This window comes from Megalopta genalis, chromosome 4, assembly GCF_051020955.1.
Source record: "Megalopta genalis isolate 19385.01 chromosome 4, iyMegGena1_principal, whole genome shotgun sequence".
Lineage (NCBI taxonomy): Eukaryota > Metazoa > Arthropoda > Insecta > Hymenoptera > Halictidae > Megalopta > Megalopta genalis.
In genome coordinates, this window is record NC_135016.1 from 20,678,820 (window position 1) to 20,694,996 (window position 16,177).

A 16,177-nucleotide genomic window follows, 5' to 3' on the forward strand; every position below is an offset into this window, starting at 1 on the left:
CCTATAACAAAAATTTAAAAAATACCTTTTGTAGATCTCAATAATATATATAATATGATATATGATATGATATAATATGATGTTATATATATATATATCTACAAAAGAGATCTACAAAAGGTATTTTTTAAATTTTTGTTATAGGCTCACATAAAAAAGTGAAAAAACGGGAGTCTTTTATACTACTCATATACTTACTCATTTATATTATATATATATATATAATAATAATAATATTTATAATAATTTATATAATAATAATAATATTTATATTATATATATATATATATATATATATATATATATATATATAATATCATTAAAAAAAATCCAAGTCATTTAATTCAGTTTTAAAATAGTTATTGCGCTTTAAAAGGTGTACGCTGGAAGCAGGACGAGAAGAAACAGTATATGAAATGTCTTCATGTTTTAATAGAGCACAATATTTGTTCCTCTGATTAAGAATTCATTGTCTATAATTATTTAAGATCATTCAACTTGACGGAGTAAACAGAGAAAAGAAGCATTAAAATATTTAAATAACAATTATGGTCACCGAATCCCTAACAAAAATTACTATCATCGCAAGGATTTAAAAAAGTGATTGTCCCATTAAGAAAAATTCTGGTAAACATCCAGCTCCAGCTTCAGCTTCGTTGAACAACTCAACTTCGTCTTCAAGACACTCGACGCATCTTTAAAAGCACAAAGATATTTGTAGAGCAAACGTTAGGCGACTGCATTCTTTTGTGACAACTCGAAGCTGCTTTTCCCACGGCAAACCCGGAACACATTCGCGCAACGCTCACTGCAATTTAGCAGTGTGTATACCTGGAAACTAGCATGAAATCATCGCCAGTGCAAGGCGCATGATTCAACGCGGCCGAACGCAGTGCCAGATAGTTCCAGATTCAGAAAACGAGGACCTCGCGACCGCCTGTAACGCGACTAATAATGAAACCTTAACACAGGTGGCCCTCTAATTTCCGGTTTCTCCGTTTCAGCCTCGCCCGACGACAATGCCAGCCTCGGAAAAGCAGGCTCGTCGAGCAGAAGAGGCTATCGCGGAGCGTCGGCTGAAGCGCCGCGAATACCTCTGCCTTCCTTTCTAATTACAATTTAAGCCGAGCTTACCAGCAGCCGCGCGCGTCCCCCGGAGTCAAGATTTCAGAAGGCGGATATCGTCGCGCCCCACGCGGCCGAAACGTTCCTTCGCGCTCCAGTTTCCCTTGCAGTCCCTGAAAAATTGATCGCCGTTCCTCCCGACGCCGTTCGGTTCCCAGCGCCGAAAGCACCGTCGCCTCGTGCTTCCGGTCGCGCCGAAAGTAGACACGCGCCATCTTGTTTTTCCGAAGGCCGAGGCAGCCTCCGAGATAAAATCCCCCGAAGACTCGCGATAGCATCGCTCCTCTATTCAGACGGCGGAAGCCAGGCATCCGACCAAATGAGGCGTCCTCTGTCAAGGAGGAACACTTTGTCAGGAGGGTGGCTGAATCGAAATGACGACCGAATCGGGAAAAAACGTCGCGGCATAGGGGCATAGGGGGGTGGAAACGCTCCGGCGACGAGCCACTCGGATATTAAGACACCGGACGGATTTCTAAAGGCGACAGTTTCGTTGCGGAGCTTCGTGGAACTTTTGCTATCTTTATGTTCTCGTCTTTAGGCAAACTGGTCTCCGCCAGCAATACGATAGAAATTGCCTGCAGAATCTCTGGTTTGATAACAACAGAGCCGCGCGGTTGTTCAGGTACCGACCGGACTTCGCATTGAACTTCGCGGGCTTTGAGCTTCGTCGAAACCTTTCTTTTGAGCTGAGTTGTATATCGCCAAGCTTGCCGTGGAAAATAAAAAGTAGAAAAGAAAGAGAAAATGAAATGGGCAATTTTTTAGAAAGTTTTGGTAGTCTTTTAGATGTTATGACGTCCACGATATACGGAACAGTTCTTTCTACGTGTCTTTTATGGCTTATGGTAGTACGAAAGTGTCGGAGATCAAATCTCTGACGAGAATATTCGGTTCCCAGTTTCATGATCATTGCACTGCGGATTTGCACGCATTTCTGATAACAATGACCAGATCGAAAACAAAGTTGTGAAAATATTAGCAGAGTTCTCAGGTTATTTTTGTATTATATACAGGGGCGCACAAAAGTGTTCGTACATCTTTTAGAATGCAATAATTTGTTTAAAACTGGTCTAAGTGACTTGAATTTTTTTTAGGAACTAGTCTAGATGACCAAAATGATTTTCTTGAATTTTGCTATTACTTGGAATGGCGAAACAAAAAAATAAAAACTCTTGTGCTTTAACTTTGTTATCTGAGCAATTTTTAATTCTGAGGAATTTAGAAAATATCTCTCGTAGATCTCGGTAACTTATTTGTACGCTGAACATTTTATCGAAATCATTTGTCGTTGTTATGAGTTGTAACGAATTGAAGATGACAAAAATCGCAATTTTATCACGATTTTGACGAAAAATTTGAAGAAATCGAAACTTTTTATAATCTTTCAACATCATCAATTTTGATCAAATTCTCAGCACGCAAAATTTCAGCATATAAGTTATCGAGATCTACGAAAGGCATTTTTAAAACTTTTGTTTATAGGCTCAGACAAAAAAGTGAAAAAAAACGAGAGTTCCTTATTTTTGTTTTCTATCATCCCAAGTACAGGAAAATTTAAAAAAGACATTTTAGTCATCGTCTAGTATACTAATCCCTCTATCATCTAAAAAAAAGTTCAACTCACTTAGACCACTTTTAAAAAAGTTATTGCGCTTTAAAAGGTCTATAAACACTTTCGTGGACCATTATTATTTATTATCTTATTAGAATGACATAAACAGGAAAGACATTCCTGCCAGATTTACGTTTTTCGCAATTAACATGGAAAATCATTATTCTGCCCAAAAATCCGCAGTCTAACGATCGTCGAAGTTTCGTCGCATCCTGAACGATGAACGACGAATTTCCGAACGCTTAATTGCAGAGACTACAAGCCGCAAAATGACTCCGGCTTTATCGCTCTTCTACCTTTCCCTACGAAGTTACGATGTTAACAGTCTCTCATATAACGGGTTGATTTCCCGCTTGAATTCCCTCGACTTTCCGCTTGCTCGCGTTCCAACGAAAAGAAGCTTCCCCGGCAAGGGTCGCGGAAAGGAACGTTTGGAAACGGCTAGGCTCGATCCGTCGGACGCGGGCCCAGCGATTATTCGTTTTAACCTTTTAGGCACGACGCGCCACTATAGTGACTTCCGCGGATATCATCTTTTAGAACGACACGCCACTATAGTGGCTTTCGCGGATGTCATCTCTCTGGACGACGCGCCACTATCGTGGTTTGCTCTAGTAGCTCACTCGCTCATCGTTTGAACCAATTAATCGTCTTCATATGCATAGTTTCACACTTCTTTTGTCTTCGCATCGATTTACAACAGTCTACAGAGTGTCCCAAAAATGTCTCGCAATCCGGAAATGGCGGGTTCCTCGGATCATTTGAACCAACTTCTTCCTTTACAAAAATGTTCTCCGAGGCACCGTTAACGAGTTATTAACGAAAAACAGTGACCAATAAGAATCGAGTACGGCTGACGCGAGGCGACCCAGCCAGCCAGCGCGCGAAGCCCAGTTCCGCTCATTGGCTCGATCGCCTCGCGCCAGCCGAGCTCGCCTCTCATTGGTCACTGTTTTTCGTTAATAACTCGTTAACGGTGCCTCGGAGGAAATTTTTGTAAAGGAAAAAGTTCCTTCAAATGGCCTGAGGAACCCGCCACTTTCGGATTGCGAGACATTTTTGGGACACCCTGTATATACAGACAGAATATACAGTATCAGACTCTGCCGTCCAGAGAAACAGCCTCGCGCAGAATTCGGCCGTACCTAAAAGGTGAACGTTCGAACTCTCGCAAGTATTCGGTCGGTCGAGCGACAATATCACTGTCGATTCCGCAACGGAAAATGGCATTAGAGCGGATTGGCAGCGGAAGGGTGTAGGAGGCGCGTGTCGGCGGTCCCGGCTAACAGGGTTGCGTCTAGGTGGCGCAGCTGAGGGTGGAAAATCGATACGTATCGTCTCTGACGGAAGGCAGGCCGACTTTCCAGTACGCGGCTCGTGTGCACGAGGTAAACACGGCTCCTATGGAAATTTGAATGGGATAATACGCGGCGAACCTCTCTCTCTCTCTTTGGTCACCATGGTACGTTCTGCGGACGAGAGAAGCGAGAGCGAACGCGCGCGCGGATCGCGGCGGGACGCGAACGAGACGACGGAGAGGACCGGACGTCGTGACGAACCGGACGGGACTGGGACTAACGTGAACGACGAACCGACAGATCGCCGGTTGACAGTCATCTTCTTGTGCCGTTTTATAACTTCGTTCGGTCGACGAAGCGACGGACATCGGCGGACCGATCGCGGCACCGCGATTCGCGCGCGAGATCGATCCTGCCGACGTTGCTCCCGACGTTTCTCGCTCGGATATACAATATTTTTCTCTTATGTGCAGTACGGTTTTGTGAATTACGCCCTCGAGCTGCTGTTTGTGGAGTCGTTCGGCAGCGAGTGGTGGGAGGCGATAAAGTAGGTAAAAAAACGTGGACGACAGCTGACCCTTAGAGCGCCGATTTTCGTGCCTTGTCTTGCAAGCCGCTTCTAGCAGCTTAATAATTACGAGCAGATTTGCATGAGCTAGATACGCGGGTGTCTCTGTTTCGCGGTTTGAAAAGCGCGTCCCGTTCGCCCGACACGCGGCGATTCTGCTCGCGATCGCCGAATGGGACGCTTCACCGAGCCCACGTGGTGTCGTCCCCATGCTTCTTGCCTGGCTTAATTTTACTGGCAGCGTGACACCGCTCGGAGGCTCCACGCATCCCTGACCCGAATCCCTCGCATTCTTTCGCGGAAATTTCGCCCGCCTGGACTGCCACTTTTCCGCGCTCCGCGACACGCTCCTGGAATTTATATTGAATTATATTGAACTGCCGGCTGACGCGGACAGAATCATCGAATATTTTATTTCGCTGATTTATTAACGCGTCGCACGCCCACACACGGCGTCGGCTGAACATTTTTCGTCTCCGAATGCGACAATGTTCTCCGCTTTTTTTGCCGCGATTAGCTTAATTCGAGACAGAGTACGCTGACGAAGCTAATTTTCGCGTTCATTGTTAGCGTTAATTGTATTGGGTTGGCAACTAAGTAATTGCCGATTTGTTCAATGAAATAAAAAATTTTTTTTGCTTGGCACGAAGTTTAATCTGTAATGGATTTTCCATTTTGTTCGATGACCTTTTGCCATCTCTCCGACAACTTGAAAATTCCACGCTCGTAGAAAGTCTGATCCTTTTCGGCCAAAAACTGAGTTAAGTGAGATTTTACAGCGTCGTCGTCATTAAAAGTTTTACCACGAAGGGAATTGTTCAAGGATCGAAATAAGTGGTAATCCGATGGCGCGAGATCGGGGCTATATGGCGGGTGTAACATCAATTCCCAACCAATATCCATCAATTTTTGCCGAGTGGGCAAAGACGTGTGCGGCCTAGCATTGTCCTGCTGGAAAATGACACCTTTACGATCGACCAATTCTGGTCGCTTTTCCTTGACCGCTGCATTCAATTTGTCCAGTTGCTAACACTCACGGATAATAAAAAATAACATAATAATAATAATAATAATTTTATAATATAACATTTACGGATATCATAAAAATGGGAGTGAGAGACATCTATAACTGAAATCGGCAATTACTTAGTTGCCAATCCAATATTTCGCGCGTGTAGATAAATTGACGCGACCGTCGAACAATTGCCATATTATTAACACTTGGCCAACCGAACGAGAAGATCTCCCCGTTTTAAATTCGGTCGGTTGACGACCGAATGGACGATTAATGAGAAATTAAAAACGATTGCTTAATTTTGTTAAGATTTGCAAGAGGTACGAATGCCGAAGAAGTAATCGGTGCCATATAAGTTTGCTTCATAATTTTTGTTTAATCGAATGAAATATTTTAATTTCATGACTATTTTTGAGGTTCCCAGCGCGGTCGTGGAAGTGTTAATAATAATTTTATCGAATGTTAAGTAAATTTAGATTCGAATTAAAAAGAGAATTGAACTTTGATTTTAGAAGGAAGCGAAAGGCCAAATTGCGCAAAATTAAGGAAACGCTGAATTATGATCGAAAAATTGCTTGTTGCCTCGTTGAACATTTTTTTGAATATTTCGTCTGCTCGTCGAGCGAAAGTAGAGATTTCGCTCTTTGAAACGAGCATAGGCGGGACGTAGCAAGATTTTTTTTACACGAAGATACAGGATTTCGAAGTTCGACATTTTTATCTAGCTTTAAACGAAGCTAATTTTCGTAACTTTAAATTAGAGAGCTTAACATTTCATCTCGCTGGATGACTTAATCATTGAACGTCAAAGATTATCCAGATTATCCATATTTGTAAATATGTCAGTGCTACCAGAAATTTAATTCATTAATTAATGATTCTATCAAGTTATCTTCAGTGGCACAGCCTGTTTATTTTTCGAGGGACTTTTAATCGGTTTTATAGAATGAAAGGAGAACGTGCGTGTATTATTTCGTTAGCGATTCCGAGTGAAACGAACAGCCTGAAAAAAATTGCGTTCCCCGTATACGTCGGCGCAAACATTCGTTCTCCAATCTAGGCGAAGAATAAACGTATGACACGGATTGCAAAGTGTTCGATAACATGCCGAACGAAATTGATAATTTGAATGGCAAACATGCCCCGGGCGGGCTTCGATGATTAGATTCGGGAATTGAATTTCGGGGACGTGCGAAAGTGCCCGAAAGATCTGCAGCGTATCAAAATACTCGAAACTAATTATTCCGGGCGATCGAAATCGGATTCTTCGCGCGGCAGCGTAAAAAACGAGCTGTTCGACGTTTCGCGTATTCGGAGACAGCGATTCTAATTTCATCGAACGATCATCCACCGTCGAAATTCACGCGTTGCTTCGCTTGCTCCGAGATCCGTTGGCTGTTTCTTGCACGGCGAAAGTGCGAGAAATGTACTTTTTATGCTCGGAAATTCACCGCCGTTAAACATAGACAGTACGATGCGCTCGGTGAAAGATTTATGAACAATGCTTGCCGGTAGCCTTTTTAATCTTTCTGAATATTTCATGAAAGCGCTTTACCGACCGTCTCGCAATCAGTTTGTTTCCTCGTTGAACGCGTTACACAGCGATCCTTTGCGACAGCGCGCCGTGGTTATCATCCTTACGCGCTCCCACTTTGGCCACTCGAATTTACGATTTCATGCGATTCGGGCACGAGCATCCGTGCGCACTCGCGCATCAACATTTTTTCATTTACTCGCTCGCTCGGTTAACCCATTGACTGCCACGCAAATTTAGCGCGTCTTGCCCTGGGTGCCACGGTTTTATTTTAAAGAAAACATAAAGTTTTAGAAAATATAATAATATTAAGTTACCGATATAATATTGTAGTAGCGTTTACAATTTTTTTTTTATATTGATAACCAATGTGTTCTCTACACTACACAGGGTGTCCCAAAAATGTCTCGCAATCCGGAAATGGCGGGTTCCTCGGATCATTTGAAGCAACTTCTTCCTTTACAAAAATGTTCTCCGAGGCACGGGTAACGAGTTATTAACGAAAAACAGTGACCAATGAGAGGCGAGATCAGCTGCCGCGAGGTGGCCGAGCCAACGGCGCCAGCGGTCGAGGCGGTCGAATCCCAGCTCAGCTGGCGCGAGGCGGCCGAGCCAATGAGCGGAACTGGGCTTCGTGCGCTGGTGACTGGGCCGCCTCGTGTCAGCCGTACTCGATTCTTATTGGTCACTGTTTTTCGTTAATAACTCGTTAACGGTGCCTCGGAGAACAGTTTTGTAAAGGAAAAAGTTGCTTCAAATAACCCGAGGAACCCGCCACTTTCGGATTGCGAGACATTTTTAGGACACTCTGTATACATTTTTCATTCATCCTTTCTAATGGTTCCTAACTCGAGTAGCCATTTGTAGCCAATCGAAACTTACAGCACCCACTACGAGATATCTCGTAGCTGGCAGTTTTGGTGCAGATGCTTACTACGAGACATCTCGTAGTTGGCAGTCAATGGGTTAACCGAATCCGTCGAATGCGCTTCATTAACGCTCACCGCGAGAAGCGGACAATCGAGTTCCCTCGAACTTTTAAACATCCGAAGTTTCTCCGATCGGCTCGCGCAGGGATAAACAAGCGGAAAATTGTCGAAACGAAGAAAGAAAGTTCCGCGTTTAGACAGCTGACGGAACGATCTCCGATCGTATAATGATAACCTTCGTCGGACTTTAATGCAGCGAATTAAATATAATAATTCCGGGAAGAAGAGGAATTAAGCCCGAGGGAGTGAAAGTGATACGAGGCTGAGAACTTAGGAGAATGGATGTTACCTCTTCGCGAGACTCCTCGAATCGGGTGTCACGGTGTTCTATTTGTTCTTTAAACGAGGAAACTTTCATTCGTATTCGCTGTCACGTTTGTGACACGCTCGTAAACTAATATATATTGCTCCCTACGTATCGACCGATTAGCATACGTTTTACTGCGGGATTCTTCGCTGGAAAAGCCATTATGGAACTTCGCTCGATGCTTTCGTAATGCGCCCCCGGATTTTATGACATTTTTACGCCGTCGACGCATACGCGCGCGGGCACGTTAAAAATTATTTCTGAAATCTGACGTTTATGCGCTTTCAGTTGGCTACATTAAAACCAGTTAGCTGTGTTTTTGACGAGTATAATCGTTATGGAGAAGCGACAGTATTTTGTGGCATGACGAATATACTCGTCGTGGGGAAGTGGCAGTACAGGAAAATTGACAATTTGGGAAGAGGAGATACGATTATTCGAGCCTTGCGGCTCGTTTTTATAGTTGTCCATATTTTTCACATATTTTGTAACTATAAAAACGAGCTGCAAAGCTCGAATAATCGTATCTCCTCTTCCTAAATTATCCATTTTTCTTTACAAGCTCAGAGACAATTGGAGAGAATTGACTGCATTACAGTAAAGTCTCCCTAATTTCTGCACAAATTGTACAGAAAAATGGACAATTAGGGAAGAGGAGACACAATTATTCGAGCCTTGCGTCTCCTTTTCATAGTTGTCGACATTTTTCACATATTTTGTAACTATAAAAACGAATCACAAGGCTCGAATAATCGTATCACCTTTTCCCAAATTATCCATTTTTGTGTGCAATTTGTGCATCAATTAGGGAGAATTTACTATAGTCACGTCGAGCAGCGTCATACAAGAACGCGACACAACGCAACACGCTCATAGCGAAAGAAAGAACTGTACATTTCCCAATCCAAGACACAGGTAATTTTTCACTCGACGAGCATACGAGGGTTAGCAAATCATAACCGCTCCCGGAAGACGAGTCAGAAACTGGGGCACGTAGGCAGAAGTCCATAACACTCCTCCTGACCCCTGCTGGATCAACAAGTTCGCCTAATAAAACTTCTGTTTACCTGATCCTCGGGCTTTATTGATTCTGCGACACGAAGTCGAAATATTGGCACGCGTTCCGTCTGTTTGTCCACGGGCTCAAAGGTCCACACCCGTCGGACCCTTTAAATCCCGGCCCTGGGCACGGCTTGCATAAATATTTCGATGTTTACAGGTCGGGCCGAGTTCTTCTTCGAAGCACCGCTCGAGGGAATCGCGTTACGGGTTTCGTTTATTCGCGAAATCACAACAAGGCTACCTTCGGGAACAGGCAAACAATGCCCGTTGCTGAAACTTTTCGAGCCTCCGTTCCTCCCGGCTCCGCACCGCCGCCGCTCCGGTCAGCTCCGCGCGGCGAAACGCGAAAAAGTGTATAAAACCCGCGGAGAGCGAAACTTTTTGCGCGGGCACGGCAAGAACCTCCGGTCCCGTTTCCACGTGAAAAATTCCGTTGCAGTTTCGCTCGCTCGCTCGCTCGTCAATGGAGCTCTCGAGCTTTCCCGGCTTGTAAGATCGCGAGCCGCGATACTCTTCCGTCGACGCGGCCGAGACGAAAGGCGAAGGAGGTTGTCGCCGGGACAACCGACTCGTAATACTGGTTTACAACACCATAAACCTGCCCTCTCGCTGTAAAACACGCGGGAATTATCGGCGAACGCGTGTCCTAAACGGACAATTTCCCTCGTGTACGCTGCGCGCGCGAAAGGACGGAACCCGCGGCATCTAGACACATTGTGCACGGACCCCGAACGAAATTGACTTTTGCGATTTCGTTGACAGCTTTACGAACCTTAAACCCGACAGATTTTTAATCCGTCCGCGCCGTGGTTTATTGCTCGTAAGCGTTATACCTGCCCAGCCGGGCAAAATGACCGCTTCCACATATTTTGCTTGAATGTTGGCGAAATATAATAATAGCTATATAATAACTATATAATAATAGCTAGATAATAACTATATAATTCTAGCTATATAATAACTATATAATACTAATTGTATAATAACTATATATACTACTAGCTATATAATAACTATATAATAATAGCTAGATAATAACTATATAATATAATAGCTATATAACAAGTATATAATAATAGGTATATAATATCTATATAATACTGGCTATATAATAACTATATAATACTAGTTATATAATAACTATATACTACTAGCTATATAATAACTATATAATAATAGCTAGATAATAACTATATAATATAATAGCTATATAACAACTATATAATAATAGGTATATAATATCTATATAATACTGGCTATATAATAACTATATAATAATAAGTATATAATAACTATGTAATAAAAGCTAGATAATAACTATATAATACTAGCTGTATAATAATAGCTATATAACAACTATACAGGGTGTTCCACAATTATTTTAACAGCCGAAAATGAGGGGTAGCAGAGGTCATTTGAAGTAACTTTTTCCTTTGCGAAAATGCAATCTGCGGCTTTGTTTACGAGTTATCAACGGAAAACACTGACCAATGAGAGGCGACGGCACGAAGTTCGAGAGCTCGCAGCTTTAATAGATGGTCGGGACGGACTCGAGTCGCCTCCGAAGTATTGAACAAATCACGAAGCGAGAACTTTCCGGATTTTGTTTTACTACGTAACAGTGATATTTTTAAGAAAAACGCTGTTCACCTTTACTTTAGAACGTCTGAAAAATATTTACCAATTTTTCGGACCCGTTTTAATTTTCTAGTGTGCATGACACCTTGTGTGTCATATGTGACATTTTTAAGCAAGGTGTACAAAATCTTGATATGTCAAGGTCATGTCAAGGTTATGTCAAGGTTATGTCAATGTTATTGATAATATTCTTTATATTTCTCTAACAAACATATATCCCTCACGTCCTGTAAAACGATTATTATTTATTAAATTAGCTTTGCCAACCATTTCATATGTTGACCTTGACATGACCTTGACATAACCTTCACATAACCTTCACATTACCTTGACGTAACCTTCACATAACCTTGACATAACCTTGACATATATATAACTATCTAATAATCGTATCTCCCCTTCCCAAATTATCCATTTTTGTGCACAATCTGAGCGTCAATTACAGAGAATTTACTGTAGCATGTTCTCTTTGTGCAATTAGTATGAGATGTATATTTTCTTTCCGCTACAAAAGTAAATTCATACATTTTTCACGTTAAAAAACCAGGATTTAATGAACGAACCATAGCTTGGAAACGACTGTAAAAAACATTGGAAAATTTTATTTTCGTCAGGATCTACCATAAATTCGAAGATTTAAGTCTCCTCTTTCCAACGACACTCCAAAGCTTGATATACGATATTTTTCTGCTGTTTTATGTCTCGCGGTATACGCGGATTACCTTCTGAAGTAGTATAATAATAACTGTAGTAAATTCTATTATGCTCGTAAAGCATGGGCCGGCTGTCAAGGAAGTGGAAATGCTTGTACAATGTTCAAACTAGCTCTCGGTTACAGTTGATCTGTTCGAAGCGATGGTAAATTCTCCACAATTGTCCCTCAGCTCTTAAACAAAAATTGACAATTTAGGAAGAGGAGACTCGATTATTTGAGCCTCGAGCCTCGTTTTTATAGTTGTTGACTATAAAATCGGCGATTATAAAAGTGAGACGCGAAGCTCGAATAATCGTATCTTTTCTCTCCAAATTGTCCGCTTTCGTTTCCAAGCTGAGGGACAATTGGAGAGAATTTACTGTAATTAGGCGATCCTTTGAAAAATATTCGAACTCTGAAGACTACTATTGAAACCATTGTTAATCACAGATATCGTATAGAATATTCCATACGATATTCCGATGTTCCTAATTACCTAAATGTACTTTTATCGAGATTTTGTTTCTCTTTAAACGATACAACAGCGTGTAAACGATCTAAAAACAAAAGAATCCTCGGCCCAATCGAGCAGAAAGAAAAGTGCCTTCTCGCGGAGTAAAATAACTCGTTCACACGGCGATAATAAACCGCAGAATTGTGGGACAGCGAGATCTGGGTTACCGGCTCACCAAGATCGCTAAATGACTCTTAAAAGCTCGACTAGAAAGGGTCGCTTTAGCCGTCCTAAATGACGTTTCAGAGAATACCTGTCTGCCTCGTGTTTACAAATTGCGTGATATAATTTTCGAGATTCTGCTTGTTCGCTTCGTAATCCACGAAAACCGCGTCCCTGCTTTTCACGTGCACCACGTCGAATTTGAATTGGCGTGAACCGCGCGATTGTCTTTCACACACAATTTGCACGAAAGTATGATTCACCTAACATCTCGGAGATATTTATAGAAAATAAAAATTCTGTGCCATAATTGCATTATTATCATTCTTAACATTTTCGTTAAGTTGGAAACATTAAATAGATAATAATAAAAATGATATAATAATATTAAATAAAACAATATAATATTATTGTTTTAAATTTCACCTGTTCACTTTTGTCATAAATGCGTCAAATTCGTATTAACAACTTTACATATACAATCGATGATCGAATGACCGGATTTTTCGAATTTTCATTTTGCAATAAATTGCTTTGAATTCGCGCGAATGCGAATTCGTAATCAATGCAAGGTTCACTAAAATTGAGTCATGGAATAAAGTGAACATCGGACTGCATATCGATGGTATATGGAAGGTTTTCCATAATTATGTTAACACCCCGGAAGAGGTGATTCCTGAGGTGATTTGAAGTAACTTTTTCCTTAGCGAAAATGCAATCCATCGCTTTGTTTACGAGTTATTAACGAAAAACACTGACCAATGAGAGGCGAGCTCGTCAACCGCTAGGCGGTCGAGCCAATCAGCGAAACTGCGCTTCGACCGCTCGTTGGCTCGATAGCCTTGCGCCAGCCGAGCTCGCCTCTCATTGGTCAACTGTTTTTCGTTAATAACTCGCAAACAAAGCCGCGGATTGCATTTTCGCTAAGGAAAAAGTTATTTCAAATGATCTGAGGAATCGTATCGTTCTAGGTATTAATATAATTATTATTATATTTATATTATACAATTATTATTATATTTATATTGTATAATTATTATTATATTTATATTTATATTATTATATTATAATTAACACCCTGTAGATACTGAAACGATTAGATAAACGATGCATAAATGTTACGGCGAATCGGCTCTAAAGAAAGTACATCGATTCTTCCGATTGCAATGTTAATTCCACAGGCTGTTCGAGTTGAATGCCCGTGCCAGAGATTCTCGAAAAATTGCATCGAGATACCGAATTGTGCTCGGAGCGACAGCTCATATCCATGTCAAACAGCGAGGGCAGCCTTTTTATCCGTTCTTTGTGAATCTAATAGAAACCGCCTGGAGGGCCCGGCAGCCCGTTGAAACGGCCGGCTCTCGCTTGCCGAGAAACATTTACTTTGTCCGGCGCGCAAAGCCTTAATTAATTCGCTGCGACACAATCACGCCAATCAAAACAACTCGGCCGGGATCGACAAACCTTTCGATAATTGCGCAATCACGATCCCTCTTAACGCCGCCTTTTCGCCTCGTCCCGCCGGCGGACAGCGCGCGAAACACTGGCTGCCATTAGCATAAGAGCGTAAAGAAGCCTTTTGAAAGTATAATAAATCGTTTGTATGAAAAATGTTCGACAGCGATCCCTGTCGCTGCCGGATGGCGTAACCAAGACTTCTTCTAATTATCATGACAAAGCCGCGAATTCGCAATTATCTTTATTCTGCAATGAAGGGTCGAATATCGAAGCAATCAATTTTAATTATCGCCAACAGCCTCTTTAATTCGATGAATAATTGTATTACACTCTCGCAGAAGCCACCGACCAACGCGTTAACACTTTCGAAGCCGTATTTCATTAGCGAAGAAAGAAATGTTCTTAATTGGATAAGATTTTCAACTCTGATAAATTGATTTCTACGAGTGAGAATTTCAATCTAATGATTGCATGCTTATGCGACTGCATAAAGTTCGTTTATTTACTATTTTCCTTTTGTAATTTCGCTGGAGACGATACTAACGCGAGGCACCCATTACAAAAATACGAGTAATGGGTGCCTCATGTTACTATCATCTCCAGAGTAAAATCTTATTAACCCGTATTTTTGTATGTACAGGATCTAAGAACAGTCGCAAATAGAGAAATCGAATGTCTCGCCTGCTTTTTTATATTTTTCTACCGTTTTCTAACATCTTGTCGAAACTGCAGCAACATGCACGGATAGCTCGCGTTCGTACCATCCCGTCCACTTAGTATCTTTTCCAATCCGATCCTCGATGCATATTGTTGTCCACGCACCAAAAGTCCCCCAGCTTTCTAAAGCGTGCCGCTAATAAGCTTTATGAATTATCCGGCTGCTAGACTTGCAAACGAGTCCATGGTCCAGTCGCCGCGATACCGCGGCCGGCGTAATCGTCTCAATTTCCACGCAATGTTTATTCATATTTTCTTGATCCAGGAAAGATGCGGCGGTTAATATGGAGGGCCAATTCCTGGTGCGGCAGATCTACGACGACGAGATCACGTACAACATTATATCGGCGGCCGCGAAACTGCTCGGTATGTGGGCTTCTTTATTTCTGCTCGACCGCTCGTCGAATGCTCGTCGAACGCTCTCACCGGCGATGGTGAACCGCTCTTCCAGAGTAATTAAACCGATACCGTTCTCCGTCGTTCCTCCATTTATTCTGCGCTTGCCTCGACCCGTCTTTTGCCCCGCTGAAAGAAAATGGCAAGATTGCCAGACATCCGTTTTCCCCCGTTCCTCAAACAATAAGGTAAAAGGAATGCAAAAGTAGCAATCTCCTCTTACAAGATTCGCAGTCGGGGAATCGACTCCCGGAGACCAATTGATTCAGCCTCTATAGTTGACCAAGCCACCGGATCTCGTCTTTCCTCGATCCCTCTTACTTTTCGTCCCCCACCATTCATCGTTCGGCTCTTTTTTTTATTAGCCCAACCTCGGTGACCTCGGAGAAGAAGAAACCATTCTACGGATCCGGCGACCTAACGCTAAGCGCCGCTGCCGTCCGACCTGCGGAGCTTCTCGCAGAGTAGGCTACCAGAGCCTGCCACGAAATGCGATTCCTTTTTTCCTGCCCGTTTCGCCAACCCTTTTTTACCTTCTTTACTGCCTTTATCCGCGAACGAGGCGACCTCGGCGCCGAAAAAGTCCTTTCAGCGTATCCGACGTAGCGGCAGCTGCTCTCGAAACGCGATTCTCTTATACCCCCCGACCCTTCTTCACCGTCGCGTTTGATCGTTCTGTTTGTGACTTTCGTAACGTGTGCTCACTTTTTGGGGCGAACCCTGTACCACGGAACGGTCAAACAAACGTTCGAAACGAACAATGTCGACGTTTTCGGCGACCACTTGCTGGTGTATGTTATTCGGCTTTGCGAGTACAGTCAATTCTTTCCGGTTGTTCTTCAGCTTGCAAACGGCAATTGTGAAATTCGGAGAGAGGGGATGCGATTGTTCGAGCCTCGCGACTCGTTTTTACAGTCGCCGATTGTCGACAATTATGAAAACGAGCCGCGAGGCTCGAATAATCGCATCGCCTCTTCCCGAATTGTCTATTTTTGGTTGCAAGCTGAGGGACAATTGGAGAGGATTTACTGTACAGTACACTCAGCTTGTTAACCCTTTCCTTACGGCAACCCGTTCCGCTGGAG

The 16,177-nt window shown here is 42.6% G+C and overlaps 1 protein-coding gene across 1 annotated transcript in view; it reads left to right on the top strand.

Moving 5' to 3' along the window:
• The first annotated feature begins 4,075 nt into the window (after positions 1-4,075).
• The window catches only part of Gycbeta100B (guanylate cyclase soluble subunit beta-1-like), a 66,077-nt gene continuing 53,975 nt past the window's right edge, over positions 4,076-16,177 (top strand). Inside the window, exons 1-3 of the mRNA XM_033467824.2 lie at positions 4,076-4,202; positions 4,512-4,585; positions 14,962-15,062. Of these exons, the coding sequence (XP_033323715.1) occupies positions 4,200-4,202; positions 4,512-4,585; positions 14,962-15,062 (178 nt within the window). The 5' untranslated portion in view covers positions 4,076-4,199. The remainder of the gene's footprint in view (positions 4,203-4,511; positions 4,586-14,961; positions 15,063-16,177) is intronic.